Source organism: Lonchura striata, chromosome 6, assembly GCF_046129695.1.
Source record: "Lonchura striata isolate bLonStr1 chromosome 6, bLonStr1.mat, whole genome shotgun sequence".
In the NCBI taxonomy this organism is placed as follows: domain Eukaryota; kingdom Metazoa; phylum Chordata; class Aves; order Passeriformes; family Estrildidae; genus Lonchura; species Lonchura striata.
In genome coordinates, this window is record NC_134608.1 from 50,409,673 (window position 1) to 50,431,301 (window position 21,629).

At 39.3% G+C, this 21,629-nt stretch overlaps 1 protein-coding gene across 3 annotated transcripts; it reads left to right on the plus strand.

Moving 5' to 3' along the window:
• The first annotated feature begins 1,646 nt into the window (after window positions 1–1,646).
• On the plus strand, window positions 1,647–20,060 carry COPB1 (coat protein complex I subunit beta 1). 3 transcript variants are annotated; one of them, XM_021529508.2, is made up of 22 exons: window positions 1,647–1,831; window positions 4,224–4,375; window positions 5,048–5,277; window positions 5,891–6,060; window positions 6,250–6,364; window positions 6,902–6,994; window positions 7,521–7,658; window positions 8,575–8,694; window positions 9,130–9,237; window positions 9,328–9,474; window positions 9,910–10,055; window positions 11,061–11,157; window positions 11,714–11,874; window positions 12,405–12,525; window positions 12,878–13,105; window positions 13,282–13,461; window positions 14,272–14,416; window positions 15,826–15,945; window positions 16,264–16,409; window positions 17,631–17,720; window positions 18,456–18,611; window positions 19,725–20,060. In XM_021529508.2, the coding sequence occupies exons 2-22, from the start codon at window positions 4,285–4,287 to the stop codon at window positions 19,782–19,784; spliced, it is 2,862 nt and encodes a 953-aa protein (XP_021385183.1). In that variant the 5' UTR covers window positions 1,647–1,831; window positions 4,224–4,284; the 3' UTR covers window positions 19,785–20,060. The 3 variants fall into 3 exon arrangements, with proteins under 3 accessions (XP_021385183.1, XP_021385182.1, XP_021385184.1); XM_021529507.2 differs by having other exon boundaries at window positions 1,647–1,778; XM_021529509.2 differs by lacking the exon at window positions 1,647–1,831 and adding an exon at window positions 2,029–2,158.
• Window positions 20,061–21,629: the final 1,569 nt, after the last annotated feature.

Below are 21,629 nucleotides of genomic sequence, written 5' to 3' on the forward strand. Positions count from 1 at the left end.
GATTTGGGCTGAATGCCACGAAGTCTGGGACTAACAGTGAGTTCCTCAGGGTCATCTGCCAGGGAAGTCCAGTGAATTGGTGCGACCTGGGCGGGATGCTGTATTGTAAGCAAGAAAGAGTTCGTGTTTTTCTGTGTTGGATCACTAATATAATTGTTCTCCCCAGTGATTGCATTGAAAATTGCAAGGAATAGTCTTCTGGAGTGGACCCACATAGGCCCTGATAGCCTGCTCAGTGTACTTGAAAAAAAAAAAAAGCCTGGAACCTTCAGATTAATAATTTATTAATATTTCTTAATTAAACAAAAATCAATAAATCATGGTGCTGTTTTGAACAGGCTTTCAATACTGTCTTGAATCCATACAAATAGTTCAGTCATGAAAATAGCAGAACAGCAGTGCCAGGGCTGCATATTTGTTTTTTAAGTGTTAGAAAAAGCTGCTTTTATTTTTCCTAAATTTATTTTTATTTTACGTTTTCTCTATTTTTCTATTTCTTTCCTCCCTTATTTCACCTTTTACTCATTTTTCCCTCTCTTATTCATTTTCATTTTTCCCCTTAATTACTTTTTCACCATTATTTATGTTTTCCACTTTATTTATTTTCCCATTGGTTTTTTCCTTCTTTTCCTTCCCCTTGCTTCCCCCTTGTTTTTCCACCCCCCATTTTTTTCTCTCCCTTTGCTTCTCCCCACATTGTTTTTTTTCTCTCCCTTTGCTTACTCCCCACATTTTCCCTCCCTTTGCTTTTCCCTTATTTATTTATATACCCTCTTCTTTATTCATTTCCCGTAATCTATTTTTCCAGTTCATTACTGATTTCCCCCAATTACTTTTTCTCCCCACCTATTTATTTGTTCTTATTTATTTTTCCCTTTACCATTTCCGAGCCCCCCTTTTATTGTCTTTTTTTTGGTTGTTATTTATCTAATTGCTTTCTATCTATATCTGTCTATATCTATCTCCATCTCTATATTTCTGTCTCTCTCTCTCTGTCTGTCTCTCTGTCTGTCTCTCTGTCTGTCTCTCTGTCTGTCTCTCTGTCTGTCTCTCTGTCTGTCTCTCTGTCTGTCTCTCTGTCTGTCTCTCTGTCTGTCTCTCTGTCTGTCTCTCTGTCTGTCTCTCTGTCTCTCTCTCTGTCTCTCTCTCTGTCTCTCTCTCTGTCTCTCTCTCTGATCTCTCTCCAATCATCTCTCTCTATTTCTCTCTATCATAATCTATCACCATCTATCATCTCTATCTAATAGCTAGATCTATAGCTATCTAATATCTGTATCTCTCTATCATCTATATCTATTAGCTATAGCTAATAACTATGTCCAATATCTATCTCTATATGTATCTATCATCTATATCATCTCTATATATCTATTTTATCTATTCTCTAATATCAAAATCTATATCAAAATCTGTGTCTGTCTATATCTAAATCTCTGTCGATATATGCGGCGCTTTTAATCTCGGTTTCGGCCGCTCTTTCCCGCTGTTTTCCCGGATCCCCCCGCGCGGGAAAACCCCGCCGCGCGCTCGGGCTCGTGACGTCACGCGCGCAGCCCCTCCCGGCCCCGCCCTCTTCCCGCGCGGCGGCGCCGCCCCGTTCGCGCTGGCGGGAGGCGTGTCCCGGCGCGGCCGCCGTAGGCGCGATGTGGCGGGGGCGGGCGCGGCTCCACGTCAGCCATCGGCGGAGCGGCAGCGCCGCGGGCTGAGCGCCGGGACACCGCCGGGACACCGCCGGGACACCGCCGGGACACCGCCGGGACCGGCCCGACCCCGCCGCTGTACGGAGCCGCGCGGCCCGCCCGCGCCGGCCTCGCGGGGCCGGGGGGAACGGGTGGGCGCCGCTGCTCCGCTGGGCGCCGCGAGGCCCGAGGCCTCGGGGCCCCGGCGGCAGCTTCCCGGTGTCCCCCGGCAGGGCCCCGGGGCGGCTGCGGGAGGGCTTGCGGCGCTCGGCGTGTGCTCAGGGGAATGGCAGGCGGCCGCGGCGCTGCGGGAAGTTTTGCCTCATAGCTTAAAATGCCCGGGTTTGGAGGGGAAGTAGGAGCGGGGACATTAAGGGAGAAATAGCCCCCAGCCGGCTGGAAATTTACCGGATTTTTTAGTAAACATTTGGAACGCTCTGTGCTATAATTGTGCCTCAGTGGAGCGCTGCATTCTCAAGGTTTGGTTCATTAGGTGCCCCCGTTCCTAAGGCTCCCCGGGGATGTAGGTGGCGAGCAGGCGTGGCTTTTTGTCTTCTGGCCTCTGTAAACTCTGCAACTTTCGATTTCCTTGGGTGCCCCATCCCTGCAAGTGTTCCAGGCCAGGTTGGATGGGGCTCTGAGCAACCTGCTCTGGTGATGGCAGAGGGTTTGGAATGAATTCCTCTTTAAAGTCCCTTCGGACTCCATTCATTCAGTGACTACCCACAGGTGACAGAGATGTTACCGCTGGAGAGTTAAAGCAGCACCTACGTCTGTGTCCCTGTGGGCTCTCAATTTCTCTGATTTCAAGTCTTTGTGCCTTGCAAGGAGGAAAACAGGTTCTCCCTGCCAAATCTCCCAGCTCTGTGTTTTAAGAGAGTTGTTTTTCATTGCTGCTTTTCAGAGCCCAAAGTACACTCATTTATCATGCTTCAGAGATATGTTTCACTGTAATTTTGGAAATTTCTGCAGCTGAGGTCTTTGAGTAAAGATACCTGCCCTGCTTTCACAAGGATCTACTTTATGGTCTGTGTGAGTTGTTCTTGTAGCTGAAGGTGCTGGCTGCAGGGCTTTGAGGCAGGAATTCTGGGTAACAGCATGGGAAATGTAAGCAAAAAAGCTGCTGCTGAGGCAAGAAAACAGTTGGGAAAGCCCTCTGAGATCATCAAATCCAACCTTTGATCGCCACCTTTGTCAACTGGAGCATGGCACTAAGTGCCACATCCAGTCATTTCAGGAATCGGTGGTTTATGTAGATATTTGTAAGCAACAAGATTGAGTGATCTAGGACTTAAAATACAGAATTCATAACAGGAAGAGGACTGTTTCCTTAAAAGTTTGTATTGCTAGTATTTTTTGGGGTGGTTGTTGTGGCACTGATTGATGCGAGTTGTTTTCCTCTGTGGAGAAAGGGACAGCAGCCCAGCTCAGCACAACTTCCCTGCTCCCTGTTCAGGGTGACGTTCTCTGGGTGCCCATTTGATGAGAAAAGGGAGTCTCAGACTTCCAGACAATTAATGTCAATAAAAGCTGATTTATTTTTGACACAATTTCTGTAGAAAGTACAAAATTGCTCATGTAATAAATAGTGACTGTTTTCTTTGCTGTGCTTTGTCAGTGTAGTATCACAGCATTAGCATTAGCCAAGCAAGCTCAAGCTTGAGCATTTTTCATTACTTAAGAAATAGAATAAGCAGGTTGATTTGATCCTAGATGTCTATTATATAAAGAATAAATAAACATGAGAATGAGGATTGATACAACAAAAAGGTTGATTTGATCCTAGATATCTATTACACAAGGAAAAACAAATCTGAGAATGAGCATTGAGCTTAATAGCAGATTTCATTACCTGGACTGCCAGGCACACAGCAGCTTAGATAGATCTGTAGCCTTCTTGTCCTTTTTCACCATAAAAAGACTTGGTTTCCTCATTAGTGTCTAGTGGAGACAGTAGAGTTGAGCTGATTTGATGATCCCTGGCGATAAAATGCTTCTGTCTCCTTCACTTTGTCTTCTCTCCCATCCTTGGTTTCTGCTCTCTTGGATCTCATGCTCATCTTCAAAGCTTCCTGCATAGACTGATTTGGTTTGTTAATTGAGCTCAGAACTTTATCTTTTCATTTTCTCTTTCTTCTGTGAAGCTTTTCAGCTGATTTTGCAGCTTGGGTGATTCAGCTGGAGGGACACAGGAGTGTAGGGAAGGTAGTGGGAGTATACAGCTGGGTATGACTTCAGAAGGGAGAAGCTGCATCCATTTGCCTTCAGTCAGGTGCCCTGTACACTTCTGTTATCCCTGACTGCCCAAAATATTGGAAAGTTTTTGTTCTTTTTCTGTTGTCTCTGAAAAATGTCATACTCTTCATCTTTGTGGTGCTCACAGGAATATTTCAGGGTGGTAGCAAAGCAAGAAGCCTTTTGCATGTAGCTTCTCAAGAAACAGCAATCCCTTCAAGCCATTAAGTCAGTTATAATAATATAATGATTTGTGTTTGTTAATAAAATCTTTTAACTTTGGGATGGCTTTGTTTGCTTGGTTTTTAGGTTGTCTGACATTTGTGTGAAAATAATTCTTCCCTTGAGAGAACTCCTGTAACCAAGAGCCATGACTGCTGCAGAGAACGTGTGTTACACGTTGATCAATGTTCCCATGGATTCAGAGCCACCTTCTGAAATCAGCTTAAAAAATGACCTAGGCAAGTATTGACAGTGATTGAAGGATACTCCATTTTGCCTGAATTAGTCACTCATTGTGCCTTTCCTAGAGTATTGTTTACATTTTGTAAGCTAAAACAAGTCTGTTTCATGTTTATTTTCTGTTGAGCTCTAGATGTATGTTCCTCTGTTTGCTGTGTTTAGAGAAATGTCATTATATAATTTTATTTCTTTGGTGTACTCCCCAGTCTGTGCAAAATCGGATTTTTTTTTCTTTTTGAGAGCGTTTTAAGTAATACCTGCTTGGACGAAGGCATATTTAAGCAGATTTTTTTGGAATAAGCAACAAATTATGTTGTCACTTGTTCAGTGCACTGTAGAATGTGCTGGCCAAAACAGCAGTGTTGGTATCTGATATATGTGTAGCACCAGAGCACATTGTAGTTTACTGGAACAAATTTAAGCATTAAAACAGCCTTGGAATTTAAACTCTTTTAATTCCAATATATTGATCTTCTGATAATTCCATGAATTCCATGCTTATTTTTAAATATCTCTTGCTTCCTCTTTATCCTTTAATAGAAGTAAAGGTATAGGTTTTATTGATATGCTGTATTTCACTCCTTCAGAGGAGTTTGTGTCTTCTGACACTGAGGATCAGTATTAAAGTAGCTGTGACATGTCAGCCTTCCTCACTTCGTTTCCTACTGCAGAAAAAGGAGATGTGAAGTTGAAGACAGAGGCCTTGAAGAAAGTAATCATTATGATTCTGAATGGTGAGAAGCTGCCTGGGCTCCTGATGACCATCATACGCTTTGTGCTGCCTCTCCAAGACCATACCATCAAAAAGCTGCTGCTCGTCTTTTGGGAGATCGTGCCAAAGACCACTCCAGATGGCAGGCTCCTGCAGGAAATGATCCTCGTGTGTGATGCATACAGAAAGGTAGCCTCTTGTTCGTTTCATTGGTTATGTTCCTCTGCTGGGTCTTTGTAGAAGGGGTAGCATTTTGTGTTACTGAATAAATATAACCAAACATTGTTTATGCTCAGCATTTCCTTCCTATCAGTTGTGTCTCAGTGCTTCAGAGCTGGTAACTGCAGATAAGCAGCAGACCTACTACCAAGGAGTTTTGTGTTCTTTTACTGATACAACTTAACAAAAATTTAGAGCTCTGTTTCCTTGTCTGTGAACATTAAAGGTGAGGGGTAACCAAGTTGCCATCTTCCAAATATCTTGGGACAAGCCATGGGTCGTAAATGGACACTAATTGGGAAACATCTTAAAGATGTTAAGGAACTTCAACTTTGGGAATGGGTTGAAAAAATACAATCCAGGAAAAAATCCTACAGGCTTTGTAAGTTTTATTGCGCATAAATGCATATTTTAAAATATTCTGGGATAGGAGTGCTTTAGGAAAGCATTTCTTGAGAAAACAGTGAGGTGTTCTTGGGGATGTTGGGAACTTGTACCATGGGAGGGCTGAGTGTGGGAGCAGGTGGTAAGTGTATTCATCTGGAGAGTCTGGCATTTCAGTTATGTTTCTTGTTGCTTTTAGGACCTCCAGCACCCAAATGAGTTTATCCGAGGCTCCACCCTGCGCTTTCTCTGCAAGCTGAAGGAAGCAGAGCTGCTGGAGCCCTTGATGCCGGCCATCCGCGCGTGCCTGGAGCACCGGCACAGCTACGTGCGCCGCAACGCCGTGCTGGCCATTTACACCATCTACAGGTACGTGCACAAACAGGCCACAATCAACACCAGGACTGCCTTGAGGTTTTTGAGAACTCAAATATTTATCACTCCCTAGGGTGGGGTTAGAATATTTAGGTTTGTTTGCCTTTTATCCTCTGTTTAATGGGCATCCTTGGGTTCTACTCCATGCCAATAGCTCTTAATTGTGTTTCTTTTCTTGTAAAGGAACTTTGAACATCTTATACCTGATGCTCCTGAACTGATCCATGATTTCTTGGTGAATGAGAAAGATGCAAGCTGCAAAAGAAATGCATTTATGATGCTTATTCATGCAGATCAGGTAAGGGTACCTGCCCTCAAAGTCATTTGGTTTAATAATTGTAAATATGCTGGGTTACTAGCCAGTAGTTTATTGTTAGTATAAACTACTTGTATTTATAAAAAAACTCATGTATGATAGTGTTAAGGCTGATAATGTAGGTCTTTAGTGCTCCCTTTATTTTAAAGGAGAACTACTCTATTGGATGAAGGTGCTGAAAAATGTGAGCATAACCACACTGAGAAGCACTCCATTATCTGCTGTTCTAAAGCTTTTGTAGTTGCATGAGGAAGAAATAGCAGTTTCTGTTTAGTGTTTTGGATTACTTGTTCTACAAGCAATTCCCTTTTGTTCCTAACTACCATTAGTTTGTCTCTCTTTTTGCCCTCTATAGACAGGATGGATTATTTTTCTGTTTAGATCTACAGCGTTTTCCTAAATTGTTGAAGTATTGCATGAAGGCTTTTTGATATTTTGATTGTTAGAATGTGTTTTGATTTAAAATTCAACAGAATGAGCAAACTCTGAGTAACATAAAATAATTTATCTTCTGTGTAGGACCGAGCTTTGGATTATTTGAGTACCTGTATTGACCAAGTGCAGACCTTTGGTGACATACTGCAGTTGGTTATTGTTGAACTAATTTACAAGGTAAAAGAGAAATGTTGTGGCACATTTAAAATAAATGCACATTAGGCTGTTTTTTAAAAAGTATAGAATGTTGCTGGAAGGGGATTTAGCGGGCTTCTTGTCCGTGTCAGGAATATGTCATTGCTTAACAGAGCTGACTAAGATTTGTCTTTTGAAATCATAAACAGCTCAAGTGTGCACTGTACAGAGCAATAAGTCTCACCAGATTTGCTGTGATGGGGACTGTATTATCAAGAGTGATCTTTGTGGGCATGAGCAGGGCATCTCTTACAGAAACTGTTAGAGGCTCTGCCCTTTCTTTTGATGGGAGATTTTAAGACCATGTAGCATTGCTCAGAGTTGTTAAGAACAGCTTTTGAAGAGCTTTTGTAATTAGATTTTTACAGCCATGAATGACACTTCCTGTCACCAGAAAAGGTCATCACCTTTTGGTTAATTTTCTCCTCTCTGTAAGGTAGTGGAGCAGGTGAGCTGTAGGGTTGCTCTTTTCTTTGCGTGCCAACTTGTGGATCATTCTTTTATCAAGGTCTGTCACGCGAATCCATCGGAGAGAGCTCGGTTCATTCGCTGCATCTACAACCTGCTGCAGTCCTCAAGTCCTGCAGTGAAGTATGAGGCTGCAGGTACTCTGGTTACACTCTCCAGTGCACCCACAGCAATCAAGGTATGAAAGTGATGTTTTCAGCTCTTAGTAGCTTCTAGTGCACTGAAGTGAGCACTGTGTGCTGCATGTTGATACTTAGGAGGGAAGGCTTTAGTAACACTTCTCTTGTGATATACTCTTTTAAAGTATCTCTGGTCACAAAAAAAGACTGAGCAGGCCTGGAGATAGTGGATTTCATGTCACTTTGGTAAGGGACAAGCTTGAATACTGTGCAGACTGTTAGACCAACCTATGATCTACTTGGCCTAGTTAGCTAAGCAGATTACAGCTGAAGATTTCAGAGATTGGTTGGAATTTTTTACTCATGAATATTATTCATTTCAGACAAGGGTAGAAGCATAAAGCAGTGAAGATTCATGTTGATTACTGATTGACCTGGGGTTCTTAGTTTTATATTTCTACCACTGATTATTGAAGATCACTATGAAATTTTGAATTTGTATGGAAATTTAAAAGATAGGTTATGCATAGATTTAGAGCATTGTAAATAGCAGTTTCTAAAGGTCATGGGGGAGTAGGAATTTTAGCATTCTTGGTTTGTCATACTCATTTTGTTAGGTAGACACACTGTACATAGAAGTTGTTATTAAAACCTCTTATAGATAAGCTAACACTGCCAACTCTTTTAAGTTGGTTTTCACACCCTGTTGCATATTTCACAGCTGACCCAAAGCATGTTAGATAACCTATCTTATATCTTTCTTTCAATTTGAAGTCTGTATATTATAAGCCAATGCCATTGTGAGTCTTCAGGTGTGATTTTTGTAACATGGAAAAAAACTGGACAAAAAAATTTAAAATCTGTTTATCTGTGCCAATTCTGAGTAGCTGCTTGAGTCTTTTCCCCAGTGTCAGAAATTTTCCAGTTTATTCTCTTCATGACTAAAAAAAATGGTTTTGATCCTTTTAATTTTAGGCTGCTGCCCAATGCTACATAGATTTGATTATTAAAGAAAGTGATAATAATGTGAAACTGATTGTCTTGGATCGATTGATTGAGCTGAAGGAGCATCCTTCCCACGAACGAGTGTTGCAGGTATGTGGCTGTCTATTTTTCTGTAAGCCTTAGGAAAGAAAAGCCTTCTATAACAAAGCTCCCAGGTTTTTGCAATGTATGGAGAGAAGAACTTCTAAGGTTCAATTTCCTTTTGGTATGTTTTTGGTAAAAACATATTGGATGGACTTCTGTGTTTATGACTTGGCTGCTTTTATTGTCTGCATGAGAATTAACAATGACAAATGCTTTCCTGGTTGTAAGGTTTAATGGTGTAGCTGCACAGGAGACTTCTATGTAAATGTAGAATGTAGTAAATGAACACTGAGAAGTTTTAATGCCTGTTGCTTGCTTGTCAGTAGATCATATCTTACGTATCCAGAAAGGCTTTTAAGATCATTGAGGACTGAAAAACAGAATTGTATGAAGAGGAAGTAATTTAAAATGGCAAAATACTTTGCTTTGTTGTTGTTTCAGGATCTAGTTATGGACATCCTCAGAGTGTTGAGCACCCCAGATCTAGAAGTGCGCAAAAAAACCCTTCAGCTGGCTCTGGATCTTGTGTCTTCAAGAAATGTGGAGGAGGTAAATTATATGTGCTTTTGATTCATTACACTATTTTCTTTCTTTTGAAAAATGTCACTTTTTAAAAAATTGATTTGATCTTTTCTGCAGCTTGTGATTGTTCTGAAGAAGGAAGTGATTAAAACTAATAATGTGACAGAGCATGAAGACACAGACAAGTACAGACAGCTCCTGGTTCGGACGCTGCATTCCTGTAGTGTTCGCTTCCCAGACATGGCTGCAAATGTTATTCCAGTGGTATGCAAATATTTCATTATATTCTCATTACATGTCTTACACCTATACCCAGCACCTGCAGAATTGCTGAAGCTGAGGTGTTCCTAATAGAGGCTTCATAATGCACCTCACAAGAACCAATGCTATTTTTAATTCCTAAAGAAACATTAGGACTTTTGATGCTGTAATTATTTGTCTTCTGAGACTATTATTATATTTTTGAAGAACATGAGCTGAAGAGAACCTTTTAAAGTGCAGTAATTTATATCACTAGAAAAACAGTTTGGAAATGTTATAATTGCTACTTGTTTGGAATGTACTTCAGATTGTTTGACTTCAGTTTTTTTTCACTGGAGATACATAAAGAGTTTTATTTTTCTGAACATAAAAGGGAAGTATTATTGTACAAACTTCTCTGTGCTGCTGTTTGTGCTGATGTTCAATGTTTTGTGGCAGCTGATGGAATTCCTTAGCGATAACAATGAAGCGGCAGCTGCTGATGTCCTGGAGTTTGTGCGGGAAGCGATCCAGAGATTTGAAAACCTCAGACCTCTTATTGTTGAGAAGATGCTTGAAGTCTTTCATGCTATTAAATCTGTCAAGTGAGTCCAGAATCTGATATCAGACTTGGGAGCACCTGTGGCTCACTTGCATTGAATGTATATTGTCATTAAATATGTACAAAAATCCACATTACCCACACAGACTGATTCTGAGCTGAGATATTTTGAAGTAGAGGATTTCTATGTACAGCTTTCTTCTTGCCTACTTGTGCAAGAGATAAATTTGGTGTTTGTTGCATTGAATAGACAAAATAAATTCAATTTTAATTTCTATAATGCACTTGATAACTGTATTTCCACTTGCTAGAAAATAGTGTTGTTGATGAAGGCCAAACATAAAGTAATATGTTTATTAAAACAGAATTCCTAAGGAATTAGCACTTGTAGGCAAGTGGAAACTTGTACATTTATCAGAAAACATAATCTAACATAGACTGAGCTTTACAAGCGGCAGAGCTATTTTAGTACCTTTCAGGGCTCTAAAAACTTTGCTTGCTGATGGATATGTAAAGGTTAAGTCTTCTTATGAGAACTTCTCTGTATCAGAAGAGCACTCTGTCATTCTCCTAATACACAGAAAACTCTGAATCCCATCTCCATTGTAATCTCATTAAGTGGGGGCAAAAAATCCCTCTGAAGCTTTGTTATTCTTTTCCTAATCTTCATTATTTTTTTTCATTTTCTCCTGTATAATGGAAAAAATAGTTTGCCTCAGTTAAATGGAGAATTTAGAGCTGACTTTATTCACATGCAGTGGAGTATTTAATTATGATCACAATGAAATTTAATTTTACGTATGTTAGGTTTAACACAGATGGGAATAAATATATAGCAGAGAATATATCTAATTTGATGTATTTTGATGTACTTGTTTGTGAGTTTACTGAGGCTTAAAGGATAATTGCTTTTGATTTAACCTGCTTTTGTCAGTTGTGTCCTTTTGAATTTGTCAAGACTGGCCTTTACTACCTGATAAATTACTTTTCTTGGTGCCAGTTTCAGTATATCACAAAAGCATTATTTAAATTATTGTTCTTGTCTTAGGATTTATCGAGGAGCATTATGGATCCTTGGAGAATATTGCAGCACAAAGGAGGATATACAAAGTGTAATGACAGAGGTTCGCAGATCACTAGGAGAGGTGTGTATGTTTTGGTGGTTTTGTGTTTACTGGCTCTTTGTGGTTTTTCCTGCCATTCTGCAGTGGGTTTTCTAAGAAAAGGTATTTTGGAAAAATCAAGTAAGATGCAACACAGGAAATCTTAAGTAAAAAGCACTCAGGGTTTTGCATTCGTTACTCATTTTTTTCAAGTAGCATACTTGAGCTAAGAATAAGTTATACCTGTTAAGAGAAGAGTTGGGAAATTCCTTATTTCAGAAAATTATGGCAGCTTTAAGATATGATTTAATTATATCCAGTAGCAAAGAAAAAGTGCTTTTAGTCTGGTTGTTCCGAGAGAAAGATTTCTCTGACAAAATCTAATTCATCAATGAGAGCTTTATTGCATGTGTGGGAAGCTTCTGTATGTATTTCAATATCTGCTTATTTTCTCAAATTCTCCCCAAACCGACACACTGTAGCTGACCTTTGGCTTATAAAAATTTGAGTAATGCAGAAAATTTTTATTAAAACCTTCTGCAGAACAAAACAGTATCTTTTATTTTTATTGTAACAGTTGCCTCCTGCTCATTTCTAGATCCCAATAGTAGAATCTGAAATCAAGAAAGAAGCTGGTGAACTCAAACCTGAAGAAGAGGTTCCTGTGGGTCCAGCCCAAAAATTAGTGACAGAGATGGGCACTTATGCAACACAGAGCGCTCTTAGCAGTTCCCGACCTGCCAAAAAGGAAGAAGACAGGTATTTGTGATTTCCTACTTGCCCTGGAATGACTTGGTTAATTTTTATCTTTGTTTATTTGAGTGGTGTTACCTGTCATACAGAGTTCAGTGGTTGAGGGAATTTCCTGTTTTAAGGTATTATCCCAACTAGATAGTATAGGAAGCTGCCTGATTGCTTAGGATTTGTAATCAAAGTGCACTTTATAATGAAAGTGTATAAATAAGTGCTTTATTAATTATGATATTCTAAATTCTAGCTGATTTATTTATAGATAGATATCTCTCACATTTTTAGTTGGATACAGAGATTAAAATATTTTCTTGCCTTTATGTCACCTTGCACTCCTACACCTCTCTCCCCCTAGTCCATGTGGAAATGACTGTGTGACTTGTTAAAATCTCTGTATCTAGAAAATTACTTTGAGAAGTTAAAACCCCAACCTTGAGAGGAGTTTCAAACTTGTACAGTGTGGAAGTTAAGGTATCAAGAAAAGTAGGCTGAAGATTGTCATCCAAAAGTAGTTTTCTGAGGATCATTTGTCTTTGCAGACCTCCCTTACGAGGATTCCTGCTGGATGGAGATTTCTTTGTTGCAGCTTCCCTTGCTACAACTTTAACCAAGATTGCTTTACGTTATGTGTCCCTAGTTCAGGAAAAGAAGAAACAAAATGTGAGTCATCTTTTGGGTTTTCACATTTAAGGAAGAGCTGCTTTTTGCCTCTTCTTTTACAAAGATGCAGAATGGGTTAAGCTCAAAGTAAAGTGCCAGTTATGTGATTGGATAATAATGGTAGTTTGAATCACAAACAGGATCTGCTGCTTTCCAGCCATCCTATCTAGACAGTCTCTAAATCATTCTGCTTGGTTTCAGATAACACGTACTAAAAAACTAAGTAATCTGTTCAGAGATGCTATGATTTGATTAATATGCAACTTTTCCTAGAAAGGTCAGAAGTCAAAATTTCTTTAAAGCTGTGGAAAGTGCAGTAACCTTCTTCCATTCTCTTTGTGCTCCTTCTTAGTCCTTTAATGCTGAAGCTATGCTGCTGATGGCCACTATTCTCCACTTGGGAAAGTCTTCTCTTCCCAAGAAGCCAATTACAGATGATGATGTGGATCGTATTTCGTTGTGTCTGAAAGTGTTGTCAGAATGTTCTCCTCTCATGAATGACATTTTCAACAAAGAATGCAGGCAGTCCCTCTCTCACATGCTGTCAGCCAAGCTAGAAGAGGAGAAACTTTCCCAAAAGGTGAGCTGTTATAAGTGTGTAACCATAAACACTTTGAGTTTTTACAGGTGTTCACATCCAGGCTGGTCCCAGAAATGTCACCATTTGACTCTGTGTAGGTCAGCCATTCTTTGACTGTTTTTCTGTGCTAAGGAACGGAATTCACTGTAAATTCTTGAATTATTCTCTTCCTGCAGAAAGAATCTGAGAAGAGGAATGTGACAATTCAGCCAGATGATCCCATTTCCTTCATGCAGCTAACTGCTAAAAATGAAATGAGCTCAAAAGAAGACCAGTTCCAGCTTAGCCTTCTTGCAGCAATGGGAAACACACAGAGGAAAGAGGCTGCTGATCCTCTTGCTTCCAAGCTTAATAAGGTAGTGGGAAATCAGTGTTTTAATTGTATACATGGGATCACTGTGGGAATTGCAGACTGGAACTGATAAACCAGACTATGCTGCTTGATTGAGAAGACCCAGTTATATCCTGGTTGGGATCAAGAGAAAGAAAATGCACTTGTCTCTATAGTTGTCACCTTCTCAAATGGGAAGAGGAAGAACAAGAAGGACACTTGGACAGTGCTGAGCTGGTGGAATGTGGAGAAGAAATTAGGGTTTGCTTCTTTGAAATCCCAGTAAAGTTCACAGGGAAGTGAAGTGAGCAAGGATGCCATAAGTGATTAAGATCCTCTTACTTTGGCTGCTGTATCCTATGGCCAAGTGCAATGCCTCCTTATTTCACTCTTTAGGCGTTTGTTTCTGTAGATTAGCAGAACCTGCTGAGGAGGTTTAAAGAGAAGAAATCACTTGAGTAATTCATTAGTTAAGAGTTAAACCCCCAGACTTTGAAAGAATGGATGAATTCTTTTTGATGTTGAAAATTACCTTTTCATTTTAAGTCAACATTTCTTTGTCCTGGTGGTCATCTTAAGAACAAATGGCATTACAGTTCATATTTAGGAACTTATTAGCTCAGAATTCATTTCATCTGGAGAGGGTTTATATCTGTATATAAACATATAGTGTATATGCAGGGGCACATGTGAAAGAAGGTTCCTTGTTTTGGAGGCCCATATTAAAGAATAATCAATTTAAGTGTACTTTATTCTTCTTTTTTTGTCATTGTTTGAATGATTCTGTGTTTTAAACTGGTTTCTGAGAAGGTGAATCACTTGGCTTGTGTCACAGGTCACTCAGCTGACAGGTTTCTCAGACCCTGTGTATGCAGAAGCCTATGTCCATGTCAATCAGTATGACATTGTGCTGGATGTGCTCGTGGTCAACCAGACCAGTGACACCCTGCAGAACTGCACCCTGGAGCTGGCCACGCTGGGTAAGGAGGGCTGCACTGCTGCCAACAAAGCAGCTCTGAGCTTTTGGGAATTGGGCATTACCCTGCTGTAAGGAATTCCTGAAACACTTCCACAGTGATGCCAGTTAGTCATCATTTTGAATGCCTTTAAAAATATAATGTTTTAAATATTTGGTGGAAGTTTGCATGTACTGACACTGACAATGCAATCTGATGATATAAACCATAGTCAGATTTTATCACTAAAAACACAGTGTTCCATTTCCTCTTCTCCTTTTTTCCTGAGATATAGACAGGCTTTTTGATGTACTTATTTTTCATTGTGCTGCTACCATAGACAGGAAAATAAAAATAGGTCAAAATCCCAACTGGAGTGGAGCAGAAAGCCATCTGCCCTAGGTGGTTTTTGCACTCAGCCTGAAGTGCTTAAATACTGCATTTACTCAACTGAAACCATTCCCTGTACCAACAGCTGTACCAGAGTCTTGCTTGGACAGTACTGAGGCTTCATTAACTTCTCTTAGAGGAGTCACTGGAGCAGATAATTCAAGAACAGTAACCAGTTTCTTACTCGTTGTCCTCTGCTTTGGCAGTCAGGAGCTGAAATACGTTTGCAATATGCTAGGAGAACTCACATTACATACTTTTCACTGTTGTGAATATGACTGGAGGGGCATAACCTTTCTCCTAAAATTTTGTAAATCATTTGATGAGACTAATGATGGATATAAATCAAATGGATGCATTATTTAATAGGTTGTATTTTTCTGTTTGTCAGCTCAGTAAGGTGGAATTCTGTATTTCCCAGCTGATGTACTGCAGAAGCTGGCTTGAGGCATCACTCCCATGTGAAGCTCGTGCTGTTCATGCTGTGTTCTCAAATTGCAGTTTAATAGAACTAAGGAGTCTTTCCAATTGCTTGCAGAAGGATTAGTAAAAATGCATCCCTTAGTGTTTCCTTGGAGCAATTGTATTCAGAATCAAGGGGATATTTTTTGACCTGTTTATAAATAGCTTAGTGCCTGTAGTGCTGGACATTGTACTTTGGGTTTGAGGCACTTGACTATAGGGTTAGGACTTATGATGATGTCAGTGATTAAAATACAAGGTAGAATTAACCATTTCCATGTTAAAAAATTACTACTAAACTCCATCCAAAGCTCATTTAATTCAGTATTTGCATTTGTTTTCAGTGGGGCAATATTTTAACTGAAATTTCTATGTAATGTAATTTCTCTTGCAATTAGGAAACTATAAAAAAAAAGAACAACCACTTCCAAATCAACGAGTATCTTCATGGTGGTGTTTAGTGCAGCTCTATAGATGCAAAAATTGAATGACGAGAAAATAAAAATCTGTTGTTCCAAAAGCTAAGCTCATTGTATACTGCTAAGTGTTCCCTGATTTCATCTCCCAATTTCTTTACACAGGTGACTTGAAACTTGTGGAAAAACCATCTCCTCTGACACTTGCTCCACATGATTTTGCAAACATTAAAGCTAATGTCAAAGTCGCTTCAACAGAAAATGGAATAATTTTTGGTAATGTTGGTAAGTAAGCAATTTCAGTGTGCAAAATTAACATAAATGAGTTGCATTTTTAACTGCTTAATGAGCTCAGAAAGAAGTACAATCTTTCACATTGGGAGAATAAATTAAATTACAATGTAGGAATATTTTGTGATTATTCTTTTTTTAAAATCTGTATTACTGTTACTTAAAACATCATAGAATGTGCTACCTTTAGGATGATTGTCAGCATGAGATTGAGCAAGGGGTGACAGTTGGCAGATGGTAACTTGGCACCCTTTTTAAGTGCAAATGCACTTTTTGGAATATTCAGAAATGGTTTTGTGTGTTCTCTTGCAGTGTATGATGTCTCTGGAGCTGCCAGCGACAGAAACTGTGTGGTTCTCAGTGACATTCACATTGATATCATGGATTACATCCAGCCTGCTTCCTGTACAGATGCTGAGTTCAGACAGATGTGGGCAGAATTTGAATGGGAAAACAAAGTTAGTTTTTGGGGGTTTTTTGTATGCTACTTTGTTGATGAGATACAATTCTGTCTCTTGTTCTGCAGCAGCTCATTACAGCAGCATTATCTATTGCCACATAAACCTCATTCATCCTCATTGGATGTTTGCCTCAAGTAGCTTATTCTCTTACAGCTATCTTACCTCTTTCACAAGCTTAGCAATGCAATAACTGGGTTTTTGGTTTGCAAAAGAGGTTGTGTGCATTGAGCTTTACCTCCTGTATGGAAGCTGTCCAAGATGACTGGTGATTGCTGTGTATTTTGGCTCAAAGGTGAGATGGCAACAAGTGTGAGTTTATGCTGAGGCTGCAGAATTACTCGTGCTGCTCAGCCAATTCTTAATCATATTGTGTTGTGGGTTGCAAGGGACCTTTTAAAGGTTGTTTAGTCAGGGGGACAGGAACATCTTTCTTTCACTTTGCTACTTTGCAGTAGAGCTGTAGCATAAAATTCTGGGTGCTGTGTATGACCAGCAAGATCGTGGGTACCCTTCACAGTAACTGAAGGTGCCAAAACCTAAAAAAATGGTTTAAGGGACATAATATAAAAGTGGAGTAGAAACATTAAACCAGAATGGGAGATACTTTTTATCAACTGTAGCTTTGGTACCTAGGTGTGCCTACTTGAGACTAGGTTTAAATATCTCAGGGGGAGCTTGTGCACAACACATTGTAATACATGATACATGAAGCCTTGGTAGTTTGCAACCTCCTCTTAAGAGATGTGTTAAAAAACAATTTAAACAAGGCACATAATATGCAATATGATAAAGCCAAGGCAGCCCAGAGAGCTTTGTTTCTAGAAGGGGAAGATTAAAGGACTATTTATCACTAGTTAAAAGCAAACTTTGGACTAGGTATTGCTTTTCCTTGTTCTGGCAATGTGTAAACTGTATTCAGACAAGGAGTCCACTGTTTGCTGTAGACAATCTAGATGTTCAACAGAGTATCATATTCACCCATTAGATTTTAGAAACGATGGTAATAGCATGAAATTTTGCATCTTAACAAGTGGAGGGCAGGAGGGGAAGACTTCCTGTGATGCCACTACATAGTGGGAAGTGCATGCAGCTTAGTGAGTGTGCTGTTCCTTGAGGAGCAATGTGGAAGTGATCTCCTTTATAAAGCCCTGAAGAAGATATTTCAGAAATGCCTGAGGTGCTAATTAAAGTAATTGCCTTTTTTTTTCCTTCTTGAAGGTAACAGTGAATACAAATATCATTGATTTAAACGAATACTTACAGCACATACTGAAGTCAACCAATATGAAATGCCTGACTCCAGAGAAGGTGAGTTATTTCTTGGAGAGTTTTGGATACCTTTTTTAGTGCTTGTGCCTTGTTACTTAATTTGTTCAACATTTGTTGTTAATATTCTTAGAAATGCCTGCTTACAAAATGAAGTAGTACATATACCTCAAAGTTTTTACCCTGAAATTAGTAAAAGCTGATAAACGTTACCAAAATTCTCTGTTGTCCCAAGCTGGAAAATCTGAATGTCCGTTTTGATTCATACTAGCTAAGCTTGCATAGACTTGATGGGACCATCTGTTTACATAAAGGGGTTTCTTTAGTAGCTTCATATTTCTTCCTTCTCTGACAAAATTTACCTTTCTTTTGCCAGTTTAGCCTTTTTGTTGTAAAGTAGAATAAATATATAGAATAGCTACTTGCTGTTAAGGTATAGAATGTATGATAGCTATTAGCTATTTACATGTATAGTAACCAAACTTAAGTATAGTAGCTATTTAGTTTCTTTGCCATTTTGCTGTTGGTTGAAACAAACCATAAAATACCTTCCTTCCTTGTCTTGATGAATTCTGTAGACTGCATGATTCCCAATATGAATTCTAGAAAAAGGCCACAACTGTTCCCCAGTGCACGATTCTCACATGTTACAAAACGTTGCACATGAAGAAAGAAGTGTAAACGTGATACATTGATAACTGCCTAGAGAACTTGGGGTGAACTAAACTGTGTTTCGAGGATTTTGGTCTTTTAAGAGTTTCCATGTGCTTTCCACAGGCCCTTTCAGGCTACTGTGGCTTTATGGCAGCCAATCTGTACGCCCGTTCCATATTCGGAGAAGACGCCCTGGCCAACGTGAGCATTGAGAAGCCGATTCACCTGGGGCCAGAGGCGCCTGTCACAGGCCACATACGGATCCGGGCCAAGAGCCAGGTAACGTACCAAGCACTCCTAAAAATGTACAGCTTTTTGGCAGTCTTTCCTCCTGGTGTGTTGCCATAAAATAGGCCTTTGCGCCAAGATTTCCCAATTTTGTCCATAGTGCTGCAAATAGGATGTTATATTTTATTTGCCTTTAAATAAACAGCAAATATGCTCCAGGGTTACATGATGTTTTTCTTACCAAATTTCACATTTCAGTGTCACACAACAAGGAAATTTTATGCATGTAATTGCTATTCACTGATTCTTTTTAAAAACAACAAAACAAAACCTCAGGGTTTTTTAGTAGGAGTATTTTCTGTAGATATATGTGTCTGCTTTGGGTTTTAGAGTTTCTACTTGCCAACTGATAAAAAAAAGACCGGGATTTGGAATAAATAAAGCAAAAACACCAGTGTACAATAGAAATATTAAACAGTGTACAATAAAGGAGTACTTGAGAGTTTTCATATTCAAAGAAAACATTTCATTTATGTGATGTCACTATAAAGATTTTGGACTAGTTTAAATTAAAGTTTCTGATGTGTTACAGTGCTATTTTTACATAGAATTGCATTCACTTACATATGCCAGCATGGTTTCATCTTGAAATCGCTGTGCTATTGAATATGTGGATTTATTAATGCAGTTTATTTTGAATGTTCCTCAGTTTCTGTGCAACATTAATCTGGCTCTGTGATTAAATAATTTTCCATAGCTGTGGTGCACTGAGTGTGCTGGTATCAGCACTGGGACTTTTGACAGTTAAATTTCAGTAACTGGACAGGCAGTTGTAATTTCTCCCCTGGCAGTCCTCTTTCAATTGGTAGGAGGTCAAAAGGTTAAAATAGGTTTTATTATTCTGTTTTTCATGTTGATAACACATGTAACAGTTGCCAGCTCAATTAAGTTTCATTGTCTCAATAATATATGTAGACCTAACCTTTACCTAGTGATAAGGAAATGAGTACTATGAAATGTACAAAGAAGTGAGCAGCTAGAAATTTCCATGCCACTGATTCAATAGATTTCTATATGTGGAGCTTCCATTTTAATATAGATGAGATAAAGTTATTTTCAAGTGAGGTATTTGTGTCATGATTGTTGTTTTCCTTTTCCTTACAGGGAATGGCCCTGAGCCTTGGAGATAAGATCAATCTGTCTCAGAAGAAGACAAGTTTATAAATTTTACCTAACGTCTTTTCAGGTCTTTTACAGTTTAACCTTAGGTATGTGGCTTTTGGGATCCAGAACATCTTATATTCTTCAGTGTTCTGTAATTGTAGAAGCCAAGCTTTTGAGCTGAAAGCATTCCAGCAGATAATTTATAGGTTCTCCATGATTGATATTGAGCAAATTTTAGATCTCCAGGTTTTTTTTTTTTTCTTTGTCCTGGAAGTCATTTTCTTTGTCTCTAATATATACTGATGCTCACAGTACAATAAACAAGTTATACCAGTACTGTTTTGTTGTAAATTATAATCTCTGTAATATCTGATCAGCATTGAATATTTGTCTGGGGTACTTTGATGCTCTGAGAAAGTGAGAATCTGTAATAGCTTAAATGTTTACAATAATGACTAGGCCTAAATATGTGAATGTGTGATCCTGGTTCTTAAAATACTCTGATATACCTAGGAGAATATAAATTTGCCAACTGAATTAAAGGCTGCATATTGTAGTGGTAATGTAATAACTTGCACAGACAAGCTTGTAGTATCAAAAAACAGACTGGCAAAATTCAGCCTTTTTCAGCAAGTTGTAGAACCTTAAACTTTGTTTCTGAAGTGCTTTCCTAACAGTGTTATCCTGAGTAACATAACATTGCTGGTGGTGTTCTTATTTTTCAGTTACTGTGGAAAAGACAGCCAAGTGCAGCATTAAAGCTGTGGCAGCATAAGCAGTTTTTCAGTGAATGCAGCCGTTGGCCATGGGTGTGAGCTCAGGAAGGAGCGATTCAGACTCATTATAAGCTTGCAATTAATTGAACTATGTTGGAAAGGAAGAGTTGTGAGTGAAGGTCAGGTCAGGATGTTGAAGTGAGTTAACACTATCTGGCTACTAAATTTTATGTAAACTAGCAGTGGATTAAAACATATAACCATAGATTGAAAATACTGTCAGCTATATCTATTCAGCATTAATTCTGAATTTGTTAAACTGTTGCAAGCAATTGCTTCTACAGAAGAGTGTCCAGAGCCAGCAGTGCTCTTCCAGTTGGCTGAAAGTCCTGCTGCTGGAGTTCCACAGCTGTGACCTGCTCCAGAAGGACAGAAGAGAATATTCTGAGTTGCTCATTCCCAAAGCATTTGAGGCCTCAGTGATGAAAATTATTTTTTCATTCTGAATAAGCACAAGGAACACACATGTAAATTCTGAAGTGAAATATTCGGGGTTATAGGATTTTATCTGGCTAAAGGATGGCCCTAGAAGTGCAATGCAAAACCTGAGCATGGTTTTGCTGAATGACCTATTTATTTTTCATGTTTTGAAATCCCTGTTTGGGTCTGCTATTGTTTTGTTTTATAGTGAAAGCTCTAGCTCATGCATAACATGATAGCAGCAAGAGCTGAAGCTCTGAGTATGCAGGACTGCCTTGATAATGTCCTTATGTCTCTGCATGATCCCACAGCAGCTGTATTACTTTCTGGGAAGTCACTCCAGATTCACAAGGATGTAGTAGAGATAATCAAATTCTGATCTTAACTGCTCAATACTTCATCATTTGGAGATGAGGGGTGGTGATGGGGGAAAAGCATTAGGAGTAGGTTGTATGGGAGCTCCTGTGAAATTCCATGGGTATCAGTATGCTGCTCTAGTGTGAGTGTGGGGGATCTCATTCTGCAGTCACTTAAAGCCACACCAAGATAAAAGAAAATCCTAGGAGTCCAATGGATGGTTTCATCTCTTCATGAGACGCTGTGAGTTTTAAGACACAGAGACTTGAGTCATAGCTCTGTGGGCACTGACTGGTTTGGATGGGATGAATTTGCTGACCACAGCCAAGGAAAGGATGTTTTTGGAGAAGGA